At 38.8% G+C, this 18,480-nt stretch overlaps 1 protein-coding gene across 11 annotated transcripts in view; it reads left to right on the forward strand.

The window, feature by feature from the left end:
* CELF4 (CUGBP Elav-like family member 4) overlaps positions 1-18,480 on the forward strand; it is a 730,178-nt gene that overhangs the window by 91,362 nt on the left and 620,336 nt on the right. For all 11 annotated transcript variants that reach the window (XR_013924765.1, XM_080371390.1, XM_080371393.1 and 8 more), the window contains exon 2: positions 4,984-5,066. Coding sequence is in view for 10 of the 11 variants with exons in the window: in XM_080371390.1 (XP_080227516.1) it covers positions 4,984-5,066 (83 nt within the window). In the remaining variant the exon portion in view is untranslated. The remainder of the gene's footprint in view (positions 1-4,983; positions 5,067-18,480) is intronic.

The following is an 18,480-nucleotide window of genomic DNA, read 5'->3' on the forward strand; positions in this document are numbered from 1 at the left end:
GTGTACAAGCATTTTTTCATTAGATTTAGACTGGACCTTTAATAGCTTGTTTGGACAGACAAAGAATACCTGGAAATTATCTTAGACAATGCCTCTGGATCTAGATGTTAAAGGCATGCTTTGCATGAGGTTATAGAGTTCTAAAATAAAATCATAAGATGTCACCAAAAGACATCATGCAAAGAAAGAGTCATAAGTCACCAAGTGCTTGTTCTTTGATCTAAACAATGGGTAAAGAGGAGAAACTGTGCTGGGATACCTGTGGCTGTCTGCCAGAATAAAAAAAAAAAAAAAAAAAAAAAAAAAAGAGGGAAAATTACAGTTATTAATCTGAATATATATAATAAAAATATAAATTATATATATATATATATATATATATATATATCTCCAGTATCCTTCATCTTCATCTCCCATCACATATAACAAGGATTAATTAAGGTACAGATAATGCATATACTTGAGGTAACTGGGAAATTAGAAGTAGCAGGTGGAATCTAATGCTGTGAACATGCAAACTTCAAGCTAAAAGCCTGCACCAGAGATGGTTGTGCATAGTTCTTACACCTGATGTAGAGAATAGGCCTTTCCAGAGGTTTATTCCTCTCCTGTATGCTAAGTTAAATGAATGTCTTGTCATTGATAGTAGACCCTAAGATAACTAATTTTAAATAGCTAAATTTGCGTTAGATGACCACTGGTTTTTAGCTGGTCAGAGCTACCTGACTGATTTAAAGTGACTGACATTCACCTGTTTCACTGAAGTGATAAGCACCAAGATGTCGTGAGAAAACTTGTTTTCATTTGTCCCAGGATGAACCGAGTACCGGTGGGGTGAAGTAACTCTTTGTTTCTAGAATTATTCTGTTCAGCTCAGACTGTGTCCTCTGACCATTTTTCCTCCCAGGCTTTTGCAAAACCTTCATGAGACTTATTGTGGTGTTGAAGTTTGTGTAAGTGTGATCATTATCCATCTGTATTCCATGCAATTATTATTTACATTATTGAATTCCCTGGAGGTAAAATTAAAATGGAGCTTTTAAATTTTTTTTTACCCCTATCTCAAGCTCTTGTTTTTGTTTCCCTTTTCTCTTTAACAGCCTTGTTTCCCAGGAGACTACTTGGTACGTCCTCATGTTTCCAAGACACTGTAGTTCAATAGGTTGAGAGTTAATTGCCAGCTGGGAGTTTCCAGATGTTTATGCACTAGCCCAAAGAGCTGTCCGCTGGTAGCAAATAAACATTTGGAAAGACATAATCCAAACAAAGCATCATTTAGCTGATTGACATATGTCTGGAAAACTCGGTATGTTTGAGAGAAATGGAACTGAAATTAGGAACAGCTAAGAGCAAGTCATTCATTATCAATAATTAGTCAATTAGATTTTTTTGTTCAAATTCAGATATGATTCTCAAGCACTGTACTCCCTCAGTCATTATCACCCACACAAGCAGATGACAGAAATAATGCATAGTCTTCACTCTATCTTTCCTTAAGAGATGTGTTCAGAAATATGCATTATACTGTTGAACCTAGGCTGTTCCAGGGGGCTGGATGGTGCGAATGATTGGTAACGGAATATGAAGCTTTTCACACAGAAGTCCAGATACACATCCAGCAAGAAGAGCTGATAGGAAGTGAGCAATCAGGTTGAGCTGCTTAACAGTTTACTAGCAAAATATTTGGGGTTTTTGTTTGGTTCTTCCCCTGTGCTCCCCACACACCCCACCCCCTCACCCAGTGAAATGGGTGGTTCTATACACAATCAAAACTGTCAGTGGGGAAAACTGATTGTTCTGAAATTATTTTCCATCTGGGAAATCAAAATTTTAAAAAACACCTTTTCTCACCAGTTTCACTTTTCTCTGTAAAACCCAGTATTGCTGCTCCATATGATGTTATTTCAAGACCTGAGTGATCAGTGCTCTGTTCTTTAAGCAAGGTTCTTCAGGAAGCAAGAATCCTTTGGAGGGCTCATATGAATGCACATTGAAAGATGTAGCATAGGAAAAGTAACACCTGAAAGAGGTGCTATAGTTGTAATTACATTAAGCATCACAATACAAAGGACAAATCAAGTATTTCGATGTATCTAAGGGAAGGGGGTGGTGGAAGGCAGGAAAGAAATCTTACTGCCTTTTGTCGCAATGCACAAGGAACTGAAATATGGAAATTCTTGCAGGATGGAATAACAGATACGTATTGTTTCATCACAAGCCATATGTTAATATTTTTGAAAAATTCTACTCTAGCTGATAGTTGATGCTGGGTTAGTGCCTTGTAAGCAATTTTGTGATAAGCACAAGGAAGACAAAAAAAACCCCATGAACTGGGCTTTTAAGGTTCAGGTTTGAGGCTTATGAACATTAAGCTCTACTTTATTCCAGCTGGCCACTGCTAGGATGGAACTTCTTACTGTCTCTAAGCAATCAGGACACTTACTTAAATGAAGTATTATTTTTCCTGAATGAATTACTTCTTACACAACAAGAGTGGGATAGAGTGTAATTCATGTGCATAGAATATTTTTAAGGAGAAAGGAAAAATAAATACCTAAAAAAAAAAAAAAAAAAAAAAAAAAAGAAATTGTCCCTGAAAAACATGTTTTTTTCTTTGTCTGACCGTATGAGAGACAGTTTCAAAGTCTTTTTACCCTTAACACCCTCTTTGGGAAACTGGAGATGTTTGGATGCGTTCTAGTAAGTACTGTTTCTTGGAGTTTGGTACTTCTACTACTTTTACAAACATGTTTGAAGAGGACTTAACGGAGGTTTCTCCCTGATGAGAACTTCCACCCTCAAACTCCACCCCCCACCCCCAGCCCCCTTCACATGGATCTCGGACAGAAACTTTGATCCTTCAAAGAGGAGCAGTCTCCTGTCTATTCAGTTCGAATTACAGTCATGATATGGTAGGAGTTGCAGGACACTGTTACCCTGAACTGTCGTCATGACCATCACAATAAGGAGAAAAATATAGCTATCATTATGGGAGCTTTACACTGCATAGTTTATCTCTATAACAGTGCACTATGATGTGCCTAATTAGACTGTATCAGCTGCTCCACGTCTGCTACTAAAGGGAGACTTTCTTATTGTGTCTAGTCAAGAGAGAGCTCTCAGCCTGTGATTTAACGCTGAAATTAAATTTAAGCATAGGTTCCCATTTGATTATCAGGCTATGGTTGACTTTTAAGGATCCTTTTCAACCCATTAGTTCTACTAGCTGTAAACTCTCTGCCACAGTTTCTTCCTCTTCTCTGGTAGATGCAGACTAACTGGAAACTCATCCATTTAAAGTTAAAGGGGAATGAATCCAAATAATTCCAATTAGAGTATGCAAACTTTTGCTGCTGTTCAGTCTGCTTCCTTAATTGTCAACTTCCACTTCTGAGTCTCAATTACTGAGACATAATAAATGCGGTTGGCTTGAATAAACTGAAAGGAACAAGACCTTCAGAAAGCAATATAGAGTAAGAAATAGGGCAAAAATAAGGGTTGGGTTTTTTCCACACCAAATTGGACCATTCATCCAGATCCAGCTTGTAGCTTCATTGTGTGAAGAGTAGGGTGACTTCCACAAAACAATCTTTAAGAAAAAAAAAAAAAAAAAGTACACACACACCCATATTTATATATATATGTATGTATGTATATAGAAAAAAAAATCTCCCTAGTCTCTTGGCCATACTAATATATTTAAAGCATTCTAAAGAAGAAAAGAATGAGCATATATTTCTTCAGTAATATTGTTTAAGGAACCAACCTTGATAAAGCAGTGAACATTGTATGAACAAAAAGTTCATAGTGGTGATCAGAGATGAAAAAAAGTTCATAGTCTACTGTGTGCTTACCTGTTGCATACTTCTTATATGCATGAGGAAAAGGTGGGTGGGTCAAGATGAGGTTGTGGGACACATTTGTTTCTTTGGCAGTCTCTCTGTACTTGTGTTGTTCTTGGAATATGCCCACAGTTTGATGGACATGCTCCCTAAACCCTGAAAGATCTGATACCTCCATTTCAAGGAGCTGGCGAGGTTGCAGACATTCTGTAGTAACTAAAGAGAAAATGTCCTCTGCATAACAAGCATTTCTTTTGCTGCAGGAACTGGCAGGTTTTCAGTATACTGCAGTAAGAAGGAATAGTCTGATCACATCATACACACACACAACCGGTGTAAGACATAGCAACCGATCAGTTTTATCAGAAGGCAAGCGTGGATGTGGGGAGAGAAGAGTTTTTGCTCTGCCCTACCATGAGAGGGCTTTAGCCTTTGCGGTTTAGAAGACATCTTTTTTTAAAGAATCAGGAAAGTGATCCACTGGAGCATCTCTGAAGTTCTAATGTTCTGTAAAGCGACATGGATGTTTTGCATTGGTTGACTGGGCTTTGCTGTGATTGTCTGTATGAATGGTTGGAAGCCAATGAGCCCTTGCAGCAGCAAGTGCAGTGAAGTGGCTTTCTGGTGTGATGCAAACAGGGAGACTGCTTGTAGATGCAAGTCAGGCTAAACAATAGGTGTTGTCCTCTGCAGTGGGAAGTCCTAAGTCCTTGTACGCCTTTAAATTATGTACTGGGTACAAAAGAAGGGCATGAGACCTTCAGCATGATGTGGCAGTTATGTGGCTTATTCCCAGTGGTGCTGCTGGAGCAGCAATGGGATCTCATTACCCCACCTTGCCACCATGTGAGTTCTTTGGGATCCCTAACCCTGTACAACCCTCTGTTTCCAATGGTTAAACATGTATTCAAACAAGAGTAAGCACTCATGGCCACACTGTTGCTCACTTCATCAGGGCTCAGAGGAAGTGGTGATAGTTTCATTTCTTGACTCTTTACTACCGACCTACTAAGGAGAGATTTTTATTATTGATTTACTGGGAATGACGTGATGACAAGAATATGGTTTGCTCTGTGTCTCAATTTTAAGCAGATCCTCTTTGAAACATTGCTCTTACTGAGGTTTTGCCTTTTGTTTACAGGCTGTGCCTTCTTAACATACTGCGAAAGGGAGTCTGCTCTAAAGGCCCAGAGTGCACTGCATGAACAGAAGACACTTCCAGGGGTGAGTCCAGATTGATAACTTCTTTTTTTGCTATTATTTTTTTATTTACAACTATAAAGGGTTGTATATGGAGTTCTTGTCTTGGGTTTGGAACACTAATATCTCCGGTTACTTGCATGATTCACTATTTGCATTGTGCTAATAAAATCAACTGAACCATCCAAACAGTTTCCATGCAAAAAATGAAAACATCTCTGCTCTTACTGGGAGTCAGAAAGCAGTACTTAACTGGTTATGGGCTGGATTCTATCAGATTTACTCAGCTGAGGGAAGGTTTTAGGGTTCTGACTACTACAATGAAATATTAGAAATGTTCACCAGGTGTTACGTCTTACTATATTTTTCCTCTGAAGCAAGGTGTGGCAGCAAGAAATCAAGAAACAGATCACATTATTGAGTTATTACAGAATGAAAACATATTCCTGATGACAAAGTGGTTTGACTCAGTTACTTTAGTATTCAGGCAGCTGTAGCAGATTGGAAAGGCGGTGAGACAAGGAGAAAAGAGAGAGAGGAGAGACGAACACAAGATAATGAGGAAAATTATTCACATGAGCAAGATCTAAGGTTCAGACAACACAAGCAGAACAAAAATTAGAATCAGCATTATGTGGGGAAGACCTGCCCTGCTGGGATGGCTTTCCAGTTTAGCAGTAACCGGGAGGAGGGAGAGAGAAAGAGACTATTTAGATTCAGCCAGGGTACATGGATTCGAAACAGCTGAGTACAGTACTCCTGTGGCTAGAATAGGGCTAGTTTCACAATGACACAGAAGTCAGTGATCAAATAATTAAGAGTGGGATCCTGAGGGTTCCAGGTTGCATCTGAACTGAGAGGAAATTGATCCCAAAGTCTGCCTTTATTAGTTGGTGTTGAATGACTGAGTCCTGCGTACCCATAACCTACCTTTCCACAAAACAAGATGCATCAGTTGCTCTGTGTGGTTGATGGAAGTGTTGATTCTGCTCTGCTTGTTTCCATCATCCCAGGTCTATTTACCTATCTTTATGCCACCTTTCCAGTATGAAGATGCCCATGCACTTGCTCGTCTACATCTATCTTTGCTTTAAAGGCCATACCTTATGTAAATATATAAATAATTCATTCCCTAAAAATAAATTTCTGTCAGCTGACAACTCCCTCTGAATTATTTTTTTTCTAGACACTTGTTTAGCTACAGATTGAAAGTAGCATAAGTTTTGGTGGGATTTCAGTTTGGGGTTTTTCTTTCCCCACCTTCCCCCACCCGGCTTCTGACAGGTGATGTTTTCTTTTTACTTCTCTCTCCTCTGATAGAACTGGATGTAAAAGAAATGAAAATATTTTGAATAAGGATGTTTCAGGTAACCTTTTACCTGAGATTTTCTGAAATATGCTTGAAATTCAAAATCGAAACTAGAAATATGCTTGTGATGAATAAGGTGGTGTGTATTTTAAAAATACTAACTGGAATTCCAGTTGTTTTCACTGAGACTGCTGGCTCTCCTCATTAGAGCCAGACCACTCACATGTGGAGCTCATATCTTCTTTATAGGGTTAAAATCTCACTCTGAAGTTGTATTATGCAAATCTCTTCAAGAAGACAGTGGGTCAGTGAGTGAGGGCTCAGAACTGGGGAGGGAGGGCAAGTGATGATATATCCACAGTTCTGAATTTCATTCTGTGTCTTAGAGATTTCATATCACAAAACTCTTAAAGTCGAAACTGTTGTTGGACAGTGGAAAAATTCAACCAGCTTTTGCATTAGGATCAAGACTTTCCTTCAGAGGTTATGATGACTGATTCCAGACTACAGGCAAAACACTTCTTCCTTGGTTTATGTAATTTCCATCACATATAGCCCATACTGAGCATGATGACTTCAGAAAGCTTTTTTGTTTTGTTTTACACTTAGAGGTGACACATCAGGATCTGATTGAATTGAGAATGGTGAATCCTCTGTCTAAAATAGCAACCAGGTTTTTGAGAGTTCTGAGCACTGATTTCTGCCATCCCTTCCATTTCCAGTTCTCTTTGTCTCAGGATAAAGGTTTACTTTCCACCAGCAAACCCTCTGCATACAGCTTTCTGCCAAGTTTCTAAAATCATCTTCTGAATGATCTCACTGTAGTTTATTTAAGGAAACCAGTCTTGTCTCTTGATAAACTATCGTGCCTAGATCTGTTTTATGGTTTCTGCGTGAGTAGCAAAGAATTATTTATGACTTACCTGACTGTTCTTGATAACATGCACCAACAATATCAAGCATAGTTCATCACCATAAAATAAAAAGCACTTGTAAGGTCAGGGGTCTAAGTCCTCATTCACATGAGTTCACAAATGACACATATATAACACCTTCTCTTGACCCTCTGCTGTCTGTGACATAAACAGCAGTACTTAGGAGGTATCAAAAATAATTAACAAGTCTGCTATAACAAAAAAGAAAATAGTACTACAGTGATCTGTTGAATCAAGGCACTTCTTTCCCATCCCCCAGAAAACTGTATTTGCCTGCTCTTGCAATATTGCTGTGGTTTTTGTACTATAAAACAGAGAACTGAGTCATTTTTAATAGTATGCACATGAATGTTAATGTATGGAAATAGTGAGGCATGAGGACTTTGTGTCCAGATTTCAGACGCCTTGCTCTTAGCTATGTATCACTTTGTTTTTAGTGGAGTGGCTACATGCACATATTTTACAGTAATTACTTTCTGGATGTGCTTTGTAAGATGACAGAAATATGTTTCACATATTTCTATGTTATATGTGGGACATAAAGTCATCTTGTCGAATAATCAAAAGACTTCCAAGCAGGTATGTGTTGATTAATAAAGTCTTTACAGCATTTTGTTTTGGGGCGGGAAGGAATCATGATAGATATTTTGAAGCAATGAGAATGGAATGTAAACCATAAAATTATTAGTTGAATACTCTTTATCTAAATGAATTAGGCTGTTTTGGGCAGTTGGAAATTGTCTTGCCTAAAATGGAAGGTTAATGTAGCAGGGTGTGTGTGTGTGTAAAGAGTGCTTTGCAAGTGTCAGGCAATTCAGATTTTAGTGTTTACTTGTAATTGTTTATTTTACATATAATAGAGTAGCTGGATGATGAAGTATATGAGTTCTTTAATAATTTATAGAAATGCTTTGATGTTGCAGTAATTACATTAAAGGTCACATATCAAAGGTAATTTGGTTGAGCAGCTGTGATGGTTTCTCAGAAGCAATCAATATTGCTGTCCGTGGTGATGATTTCACCAAGGGGACTGCCAGATTAAAGGAGGCTTATTACCAGACAGACAGACACGGGGGAAATCAAGAACAGATTGGAGAGATGCACTATTCTCTTTCCCCACCTATAATTAACATTGTTCACCATAATCTGTGCTAATCCTTCATAGTGGGAAACCACTTTCTTTCTTTCTTTCTTTTTTTTTTTCTTTTCCCTCCAACTTTATAAAAAGCAAGTTAGGCAAGGAAGACTAATTTTGGGGGACCAGGAGAGAAAGTAGAGAAAGTAAAAGTTGGTTCACCCTTGGGTTTTCTGATTCTGATATCTCTCTCAATGATAAAATCAAACCCATGGCCCATGGTCTTGGGGAAAGCATGGGAAGGGGAGGAAGTGATCTAGACAATGACAGTGCAGGGGATGTGAGAATTATCTGCCTGCACATTTGGTATAATATTATCTATTTGCCCCACAAAGCTCCACAGGAAATGAAATCAGGGAAATAAAATTATGTTTTAAGTGTAGTCATTTTGATTACAAATTATAGTGAAGTCAACTTTTTCTCCCCTTTCTTTTTTCTTTCTGAAGCGAATGGCAGAGGATAATGCTGAGAAATGTAATTATGCTATCAAGATCTACTTTTATTTATAGCACAAATAAACTGAGCTCATGTATGATAAGCACAGCAGCATTTTTCTCCTTTGCTTCTTTGTGGCTCTCTCAGGCAATGGGAGTGAATAGTCCGTGTATATTTGGTTGGAGACACTGCCTCTTTGCATAATGCTAAAACCTCCCTGTAAGACTTGCAAAGAAAAACTATAAAATTAAGTAGCTAAGAATCTGTTAACCTCAGCAATCTGCGGGGCTTATTTGGGCTAGGAGGCAGACTGGGCTTTCTTGCTGTATTTCTTGCTCTAGAAAGGGAGAGTGGTAATACTGGTATGCTGAATTTCTCAGTCCATAACATAATTAGTTTTTTTTCCTAACTTTTCTCATACCCTTTGTCTCTTCTGCCATCTAGAAAAAAATGCATTGTATTATTCATCATATGCAAAAATATGCAACTTTAACATTAGAAGACAGGTGAGCTTATAAAACTTATATTAAACTCAGCTTTAAACAAATAAAAACCCCTCTCTAATGAAACTGAATCTGTGCTTAGTTGTTGTTTTTCTTTTTTTTTTTTTTTAAAAAAAAAAAAAAAAAGAAACGTTTTTCTATGTTGTTAGCCTTATCCAGCTCAGACTCTTCTGTATATGTGAGGAAACCTGAGTATGGCGAGGATGTGAGAGGCTGTCTTGCGAAATCTAGCCCATTTGAGTCCTTGTAATAAGGCTTACATGAGACATGAGTGTCATCTGGATGTTAGAAGCCCTGCACATATAACATGGATTTCACTGTTCAAGCAGACCTTGCTGTAATTTTGCAGTCTTACTGTCTTTTTTAGTGTTTCAAAGCTTTTTTCCAAAAACTTGTTAGAAAACCATTAAACCACATCTCACCCTGCACACTGCATTATGCAAAAAATGGTACTACAGTCCCACACCTTCCCATTTCAAAAGTTTTTTTCGACCAATGTAAATTGCAATTTGGTCAGCAGTGCCAGGCTGGATGGGTTCCATTGATTAAAGTAGCCTGCTGAACACACAGCCTGCTCACCATGCCCTTTAGATTTTGAAAGAAAACACATTTAATTGTTCCCTTGGGAGAAACATGTCTGTTTTCTGAAGTTAAAAATGAAGATGAAAAGGAATAAAACCAGATCTGAGGTAAGAGACTTGCAAAAAACAGTCCTGTAGAAATTCTCCAATGCTTTAAAATCTTGGAGTGTCAATGCCATGGTTAAAATAGTTATTATTTTTTTGCCCCTTCTTTCCTCCTGGCTGACCAGCCAGTAAAAGGACGTTCAGATCTTGCTTTGGGGAAAGGAGGGGGATAAGAAAGAGAGAGGAAACTATATGCACTTCCCATTTGCTAAAAACCTCTGTAGTTTGACAGTGCTGTTCTGTTCACCAGATGAGATGAAACACCTGGGTCCTATCTGCTTGGTAAACATTGAAGTTCCATTTCACTAGTTAAAGATTGGCTTCTGTATCCCTATACAGCAGCCTCCAGAATACAAAGTAAACTATCTCTCTGCCACCCAGTCCAAAGAGCTTTGGAGGAAAAGGATACAGAGCAAGCATTCTGACAGAACCGGTGTGTTGGATGCATGCTGTTATCTCAGCTGAGACTGGGGTATTCATCACATTTGTGGTGGCTAGCTAAGATCAGCTTGATATGCAAAACGGGAACAAGGCTTCTCAGTTGTGTTTGAGACTTGGCAGGCATTGGAAAATGGTGTGCAAAAAATAAGTTATAAAGGTAATATGGTCTTGTGTTTCTGCTTTGACACCTTTTGGCTCTCAAAGGACAATTTCCAAGTTATTCAACAAAAGCTTTTGCTGGACCTTCATTTGCTTTATGTGTTATTCAATGACAACTTTTCTCTCTGACGTGTCTGGCATAGAAGGATCAATCTAATTTTATGTACAACTGTAAAGATGAATGATAAGTAGAAAGGATTCAGGCAAGTACAAGCTGAATAAATTATAAAGGGCAAATGATGACAGCACTGGGGGTCCCAAGAGACAGTGATATGATAACAGAAACTAAAGACGAATTTATGATGGATGTAGTTAGCATGTACTGAGGCTGTTAATTCTTCAAGGTAGTTTTACAACTTCTTGTGATTGAAGCAATCAAAGTATTTCATTTTAAAGAGATGCTGTATATTTTCACTTGTCTATTCTGCATATTTGTATGTATGGCCTAATTTATATGCATAGCAGTAAACTCCCATAGGCTAGTCAAGCTTACCTCCCATCAAAGAGCCCCTGTTCTCGAAGCCATAATGCCACTGTTTATGCATAAATAAATAGATAATGTGTAACAATTTGAGGGCAAACCTGGATCTCAGGGGGGGAAAAAAAAGTTTCCATTTTCATAGAACACAGCAATCAAATCTTTTCAGATCCTGCAAGTAGCTGAGCACCTTCAGCTACCTTCAAAGCCAAGCCTAGGGATTGAGTTAGCTCACAGATCCCTGATGAAAAATTATATATAACAAGCTTCAGGTAGGTCAAATTTTGGGCTTAAGCTACTTTAAGAGCAGCTGATGCAGCATCATAAAGTTAGAAGCAAATCTGATCTCAGAGCAGTTCTTGATTGCATTTCATTCATACTCTTATTTCTATCTCTTGTTCCTTATTATTAAGGATATTTGCATGAAAATGATCTTTTTTTCCTTCCTCTGAAGGGTTGTCTCTTGTCTGTGAGTAATGCTTACTCTGGCCTACATTTGTGAATGCCATGGGTTTGATTCTGACTTCATTTACACAAGTGTAAATCAGCAGTCATCTGATTGAGGTCAAGGGATTTATATGGCGTAGGAAAGAGCAGAGTCAGCTATATTTGTCACTGCCGAAATGATGTCATCGTGAACAGTACCATAGCTCTAAATGAGGAAACATATTTCTACCAAGAATCTTTGCATCTGAATATCTGATCTCACAAAATGCTGAGCATCCCTGACACCTGCTGGTCCATTCAGTAGCTCCCATGGGGTTTTTACTAGAGAGAGATCCCAGCTTCAAGCTATAGGAATTAAAGATGGTTGGTGTCTTGGTGTTTCAACAGTGTTAGCCATTAGATGCTAACAAACCCTAAACATGGGTTTCCAGTTGCATCACCCTACTGATCTGAGTGATGATGGGATACACCCAGGAATAACTTGCAGGCCATAAACCTACACTTCTTGTCCCATGTTCTCAGTCCCAGAGCGACAGAGGTAGAGAAGAACAGGCATGCTTTAACAATCAATTTACTTTTCATTTGTTTGGTCATATGGATGATATTGTGAGACATTACCTAGTCCAGGGGTCATTGTTCACAGGATAACCTTTCCATAAACACCCGCTTCCCGTATTTGCACTATACAGTAATGGAGAAGAATGTGCTGATTGTAATCTGTAATGCAAGGCCAATGCAAGCTTTCAGTAATGCACTTAGATGAAAATGCTGTACAATTATGTGATTTTGACTTCCACCTCTGGCAATATGCCCACCTAAACTATAGGTTTACCAGTGGCAGTTGTACTTCTCATAGCTTACATTGGTGTAAGCTGTCTGCCCTGTGTTTCTTCATGCAGTGCATGTATGTCTTTAAATCCTTCAGATACTTGGTGAGACGAAAATAATATATATATTATTTTTTAAGTAGAAAAGGTTGAAGACTATACACAAGAGTGATGGATCAGGTAAGTACGTCTGCCTCCAAAATTATTATCATTGAAACTCAAAGAAGTGTGTCTTGGTCTAGTTAAATTTAAATGGCACATATAATAGCAATATAAACACGAAACCACAGATATGAATGCTGTGGAGCCACTACATTCCATTACTGTAATTCCTGTGAGATGATTACAAAATAAGGACTTGAATCTTGCCTGAAATGTTATTTCTTTTAGTGCTACTCATGCCATGTATGTTAGGAACATCAATGCATGTTGAGAACAGACTTTCAGTTGCAGCATAGACAGACTGCAAGCCTTACCATGTGAAATCCAACCACTGGCTGCAGATGTTTTCAAAAAGCTGTGTAACCTATATTAAACAGCCTGAGAGCATGATTCATGCATTAAGCTTAAAACTGTGCTTAAAGTTAAGAACACGTTTTAAAGAACTAGCTGAGCTGGAATGCTTTTGGGAGAGACAAAAACTGTCCCATCTCTCCACTTATGGATAACTTTTGATAGGACTTGGCATGATATAACCCATTTAGCTACTGTGCTTTACTTCTGCTAAGCTCTTACTTTGGCAGGGAAAAAGTGGTGGGGAATGACTGACCATGAGATTGCACTATCAGTTCAGGCAAGTAGGTATCTGAAGTGATTTTGCTCTGTTGAGAAGCTGCAGTGAGAGACTTACAGTGGCACTGCATGTATGAGTTTCTGCACTTGGCAGGTTCCCAGCAATGTCAAATGTCTCTGATTAGTTTCTGTAAGTACAAGGACAAAATTAAGCCTAACCTATTTTTCAAAGAAGAAATGTGCATTTCCCATTTTTCTCTTTAATGGGGACTTATTATATCTTGTTTCTTATACTTTTTCTCCCCTCTCCTTCCCATCATGTCACCCCTTTAAAATAAAAATATACTGAAAGAAAAAATCTTCTTAAAATTTCCTTTTAAAAGCATGTACCTTCAAATTTCTATGAGTTCTGCACCATATTTTGACCTTGGTCTGCATACATTTTCAGCACCAAATGAATCCTATGGTTCTAGAATGAAGTTGTTCCTTTCCCCTTAGGAATGGTAAACAACAATCCTCAAAGCCTCTGCTACTTTCCAATGCATATTTTCTTTGGCATGTTGCAAAAAACAACTGTTTTGATCACTGGCTTTGTAGGCTGGTTTTGGCAAAGCAAGTCTTGAAGTCTTGTCCAGCTATATCTAATCCATTCCAAGCTCAGGTTGCTCCTTCAAACAGATGGAATGAATTTATTTTTCTCTTGTTCTGTGAATGGTTCAGACATTTTGATGCTACTATAGTGACTTTGTGTGGTAAATATGTAACTTATAAGACTTGCTGGCATGAGTTTCTGATTTCATTTATAACTTTGATCAATGGAATAGCATTTTGTTTCCAGGGTGGTAAAACTGGAATCAGATTTTCTAGGTCTTTTTATTTATGGCTGACTTATGTCAAGATCTTTCTTGTTAAACATCTGAGACATTGCTTCTGTCTTTTGCATTACTTTGTGGTGTCCTTTCTCAATAAAGTCACACTAGTGCCTCATGTCTGGCTGAACGGCATTTTCTCCTTCTTTTCTCCTCTGTCCCATCTCACTCTGCACGTCTGCCCTTGCCATCTCTCATCTCCTTTTTAGATTTGCTGGAAGCATTACTCTGTGTTCACATATTGCCTGCCTGGTGAAATGACTTGAGATTACAGCTACCAAGGAGGAACACCTTACTTCCCAACTACCTCTGTATGGGAGATCGTGTATTTTTCCCAGACAAAGGGAAAGACTTAGGTGACGGATTTTTTTTTCCACATTTTGTGAAGCTACACATATATAGGTAGCAGAGGTCGCTTGCTGTAAATCTGATGTTCCTTGAAATTATGAGGCTTTGAAATTATGTGGGGTTTTGCCATGTATGTTCATGTTGCCCAGAAACAATGCAGCAAGGAGAGGGCTGTTCATGCAACATTCTCCTGCCTGCTCTTCCTTAGAACAAATGGGCAATGACTAGCAACTGATTTCTGTGCCCATGCTTATCCTGCACAGGGGAAGGGAGGTGGGGTTTGTGCAGGGGAGCCAAGCCTTGCAGGCTAGATGTTTTGGTGATAGCAGCCCCTGCTCCCAGCTTGTTGTTTTTTCTATTACTGCACTTTCACATTGTTTGATATTAGACTCATTTTCACCAGGGAGGGGAGCAGCCAAGACACTCCCAGGAAGCTGGGCACAGCATGTCACTAGCAGCCAGCAAGCAGATAGCAGCTGAGGGGATCCTGAGAAAACGCATATACTTGTGGGCTCTTTATGTGTTTTGGAACTATAGTACAGGCTCTACAAATGTGGATACACTCCAAAAAGTAAAATACAGATGTGACACGCTTCAAAGACATTGTCTCATACCCCAGTGGAGGTCCCAAATTTATCTATATTGCTATGTGTTTCTCTTTTATTTTTGTTCTATTAAGCCTTAAACCTTTTCCATCAGCACTCTGAACCCAAGCTGCCACAGCACAGTGGTAATGCCTCTAAAGTGAGCCTGTCCAAACTAATTTCATTTTCCATGTTGAGTGAAGTGCAACAATTAAGCAGACAGCATAAATGGGTCCAGATAAATCGGGTATTTACAATTATTTCAGTTTGGATAATCTAATGTGATGTTCATTGTGCATCTAAGAAATATGCTTCCCAGTGAGGGGGGCTTTCATTCCGTACTCTTGTCTGCTGGGTATAAATTCAGAGTAACTCCATGGACTCTGCAGTGTTTAAGCTTCTTTACTTCAGTGCAGCTCAAATGAGAATCTCACCCTTTTTCTTTAGATACCCTGTAAAGCTGCCTCCCTTCAGCTGTGCTTGCACTTTAGAAAAACAGCCAGGGGAGCTGGAAGGTCATTTCTTTTTCTTTTTTTTTTTTCTTTTTTTTTTTTTTTCTTGGGCCAGGGTTGTGTTGTTGAACTTATTCACTTTGGGGAATCCAGCTTTCTTTGAGTCCCTCTTTGCTCTCGAACACTGAAACTCTGACTGACAACTTGAGTTACTCTCCAGATCTGGCATTGCTGCTGACTTTCTGGACAGCATTGCAATCAGATCCCCTCATTATCAATGCCTCTTTTTCTTGATATTAGCACCTTGGGGCTGTATTCTGGCTTTCCACCAATTCGAGCTGAAAACTCATAAAAATCCCAGTTGAAAAGCAGGCGATTTATACCAACAGCCTGACATGGCAGATCACTGCTACTTTCTGCTTAATTTTTTTTGAAGGATCCTTTGCTTGCCCTTCCCTCCTCCTGGTCCCCCCCGCCTCAACAAACACACTGTGTTGCTGGGCTGTCTTCACCAGCTTAATCACATTTGGGCCCAGTGGTTTTCCTGCAGACCCTGGAGTGCACAGTGCTTAGGCCTTGGTTATTAGTTTACACAATAAATGAAGCCCATTAGAAGAGGATAATCAGGGCTCGGAGAAGGCCACCTCACTCGTTATCTGAGGAGGTTATGTTAAGCCTCTGTAGTTATTAATCATACTTTCCCATGCAGATAGCTGAAGATTAACAGTCACATTCATCCTCTTTGCTCCTCATTCTTTTGCACTGATGTGCAAACGCTCTTTATAATTGTTGTTATTACAGTTCTTCATAGCCCATCCAGTCAGCCAGGTCTGCTCCTGATATGTTGCTTGAAGTCTTGCACCATGGTGGCTTGATGATACAGATCAGAGCCACTGGAGGTCTCTCCATTTATATCTCGGAAAACATCCTTGAGAGTCCTAGAAAGTCTCTGCTAGCTGTTATTGAATTGTTGTCCAAAGGCCAAGAGAGTTCTGAACAGAAGCCGACACTATTATAAGAGCCAAGTTTAACAGTAACCCTCTTGATTTCACTTGCTTTGCCTTTTAAGACTAGCTCTAACCTTGAACTTAGACTAAGATGATATGCTACCTTGTGGCTTTTTGAAATCTAGCCTAATGCCCTTTTAATCAAAATGAATTACTCTTTTTTCCTTACTTAATTTTCAAAGCACTTCAATCAACTGTGTTAAAATCAGATCTGTACCAGGTGAACTCAACAGCGTTTAAATTAAAAAAAAAAAAAAAAAAAAAAAAAAAGAAGTTGTAAAATGGAAGAATTTATACCATCAGAGAAAAACATAAATTTTTTTAACATTTTTTCCCTAGAAATATTTCTGTGTTCTATCATTCTCTTTCTGGAAGGCTGTGCATGCATGCACCACCCCCACACCCCCACACCCCCCTCACACACACCCCCCCGGCCTTTCCTCCCCCTTCCTCCAACTCTGCAGAAGACCTTCATCAAAACCCAGGTACTTGAGGAAGAGAATTGGAGTCTTCTCTCCCCAGAAAGACTGAAGTCATGGAGCATTTGCTTCAATAAAACTACTGTTAAAGCAACAGTTAACAACTTGATTTAGTGTATAATGACTGCACAACCATCCAGTGGCAGATCACATCAACGTACTACTACTTTCAGCTGCTTGCACACCCATTCCTTTTCTATGCGGCCACTATCAGCTTTGTAGAAGCTGCCCTCCAATTTTCTTCTTATTCCACTTAAAGAAAACTGCTTTCCTTCAAGTGGGTTTAGCTTCTGGAACAGGGTCCAGGTCAGTGATATACAGATATCCTAAACCAGTAAGTCCATAGTATCTATCATTCAAACTTAAAATCACCAGTTCATCCAGTTGCTGAAACCTGGATTCACTTCTTTGAACCTGGAGTGTGAGTTACCATATGTCAGTTTATCCATCCTAAAATTACTTTTTAACCTGTGAGGGAATGCACATTTCAGAATAAACAGTTCATACCATTTCTCCTTTGACTGAAGCAAATAGAACTCCTAACTCTGATTTCTCCTTAAGGAGTCTATGTGCAAGTGGGTCTGTTTCCCTCACACTTGCAATGGTAACACCAAAGTGCAATGTTTATGCTTCTCAAATGCTGGGCTTAGAAATGAATTCTGCATATCTAAAGGAAATCAGAATTGCTTTCTTGACTCCAAGGTCTACTAGTCTCTGTCATCTCATGATCTCGCTCCTCCTTTTTCTTTCTCTTTTTCTTTTTTTTTTTTTCTTTTTTTTATTTTTACTTTTTGTTCTATCCTAGACAGTGTGCTTGATAATGCCTAAGATTCTTACTAGGGCCTTATGTTTAATTTTTCTTTTTAATGAAAGTATTTTCTCCAGAAAATGTCAATTCAGGACCTTTCCATTTGAGGGATCATGGTGGTTTTGGTCATGCATTTATTTGAGACTGAGGTTTTTGGATCTGTTAGAAAATTCTTGCTCAAATGAAAAGGCCAGAAAAGCAGAAATCAACCCAAACAGGCAGGCATGACATTTGCTTGACATATGGAGCTTCCGTGATACAAATCTCTGTCTTACCAAATTCAAACTAAGAAGTGAACACACACTGGTTCTCTTCTGCCCACCCCAGTTAAGTTTCCTACTCACCTCATTCTTGACTATTTGAAGACTGGCACATGTGTTTCCTTTATGTTCTCATCTCTTCTATTTTTACAGAAACTACTAAGCAATTTATCTGAAATACTAAAGATTTTTTTTTTTTTTTGAGTGGATGAAGGTTTTTGTATGGATCATTGAGGCACAATACCAGACCTTGCTGGTTTTAAGAAGAATATACAGGGTCTTGACATGCTGTAGCAAGAGGGGATGAGGCATACAGACTGGGAGTTTACTGTTGCTGACCTCAGGTTTCATTAAGATGTTGGCAGCTCCTCAGCTATCTGTCTCAAAACTGGTCTCTTTCATCTTCCTTTAGATGGAAAAGTGAGGCTGTGAGAAAGTATGGAGAGAAAATACCTATGATAAGGTGTGGTTTTGAGGGTTGAAACACAAGCAGGATTTAAGAAATCTATATTCACTACTTCCCTTGTGACAGAAGTCAAAGAAC

The sequence above is a fragment of the Falco punctatus genome (genome assembly GCF_963210335.1).
Source record: "Falco punctatus genome assembly, chromosome: Z".
NCBI classification, from domain to species: domain Eukaryota; kingdom Metazoa; phylum Chordata; class Aves; order Falconiformes; family Falconidae; genus Falco; species Falco punctatus.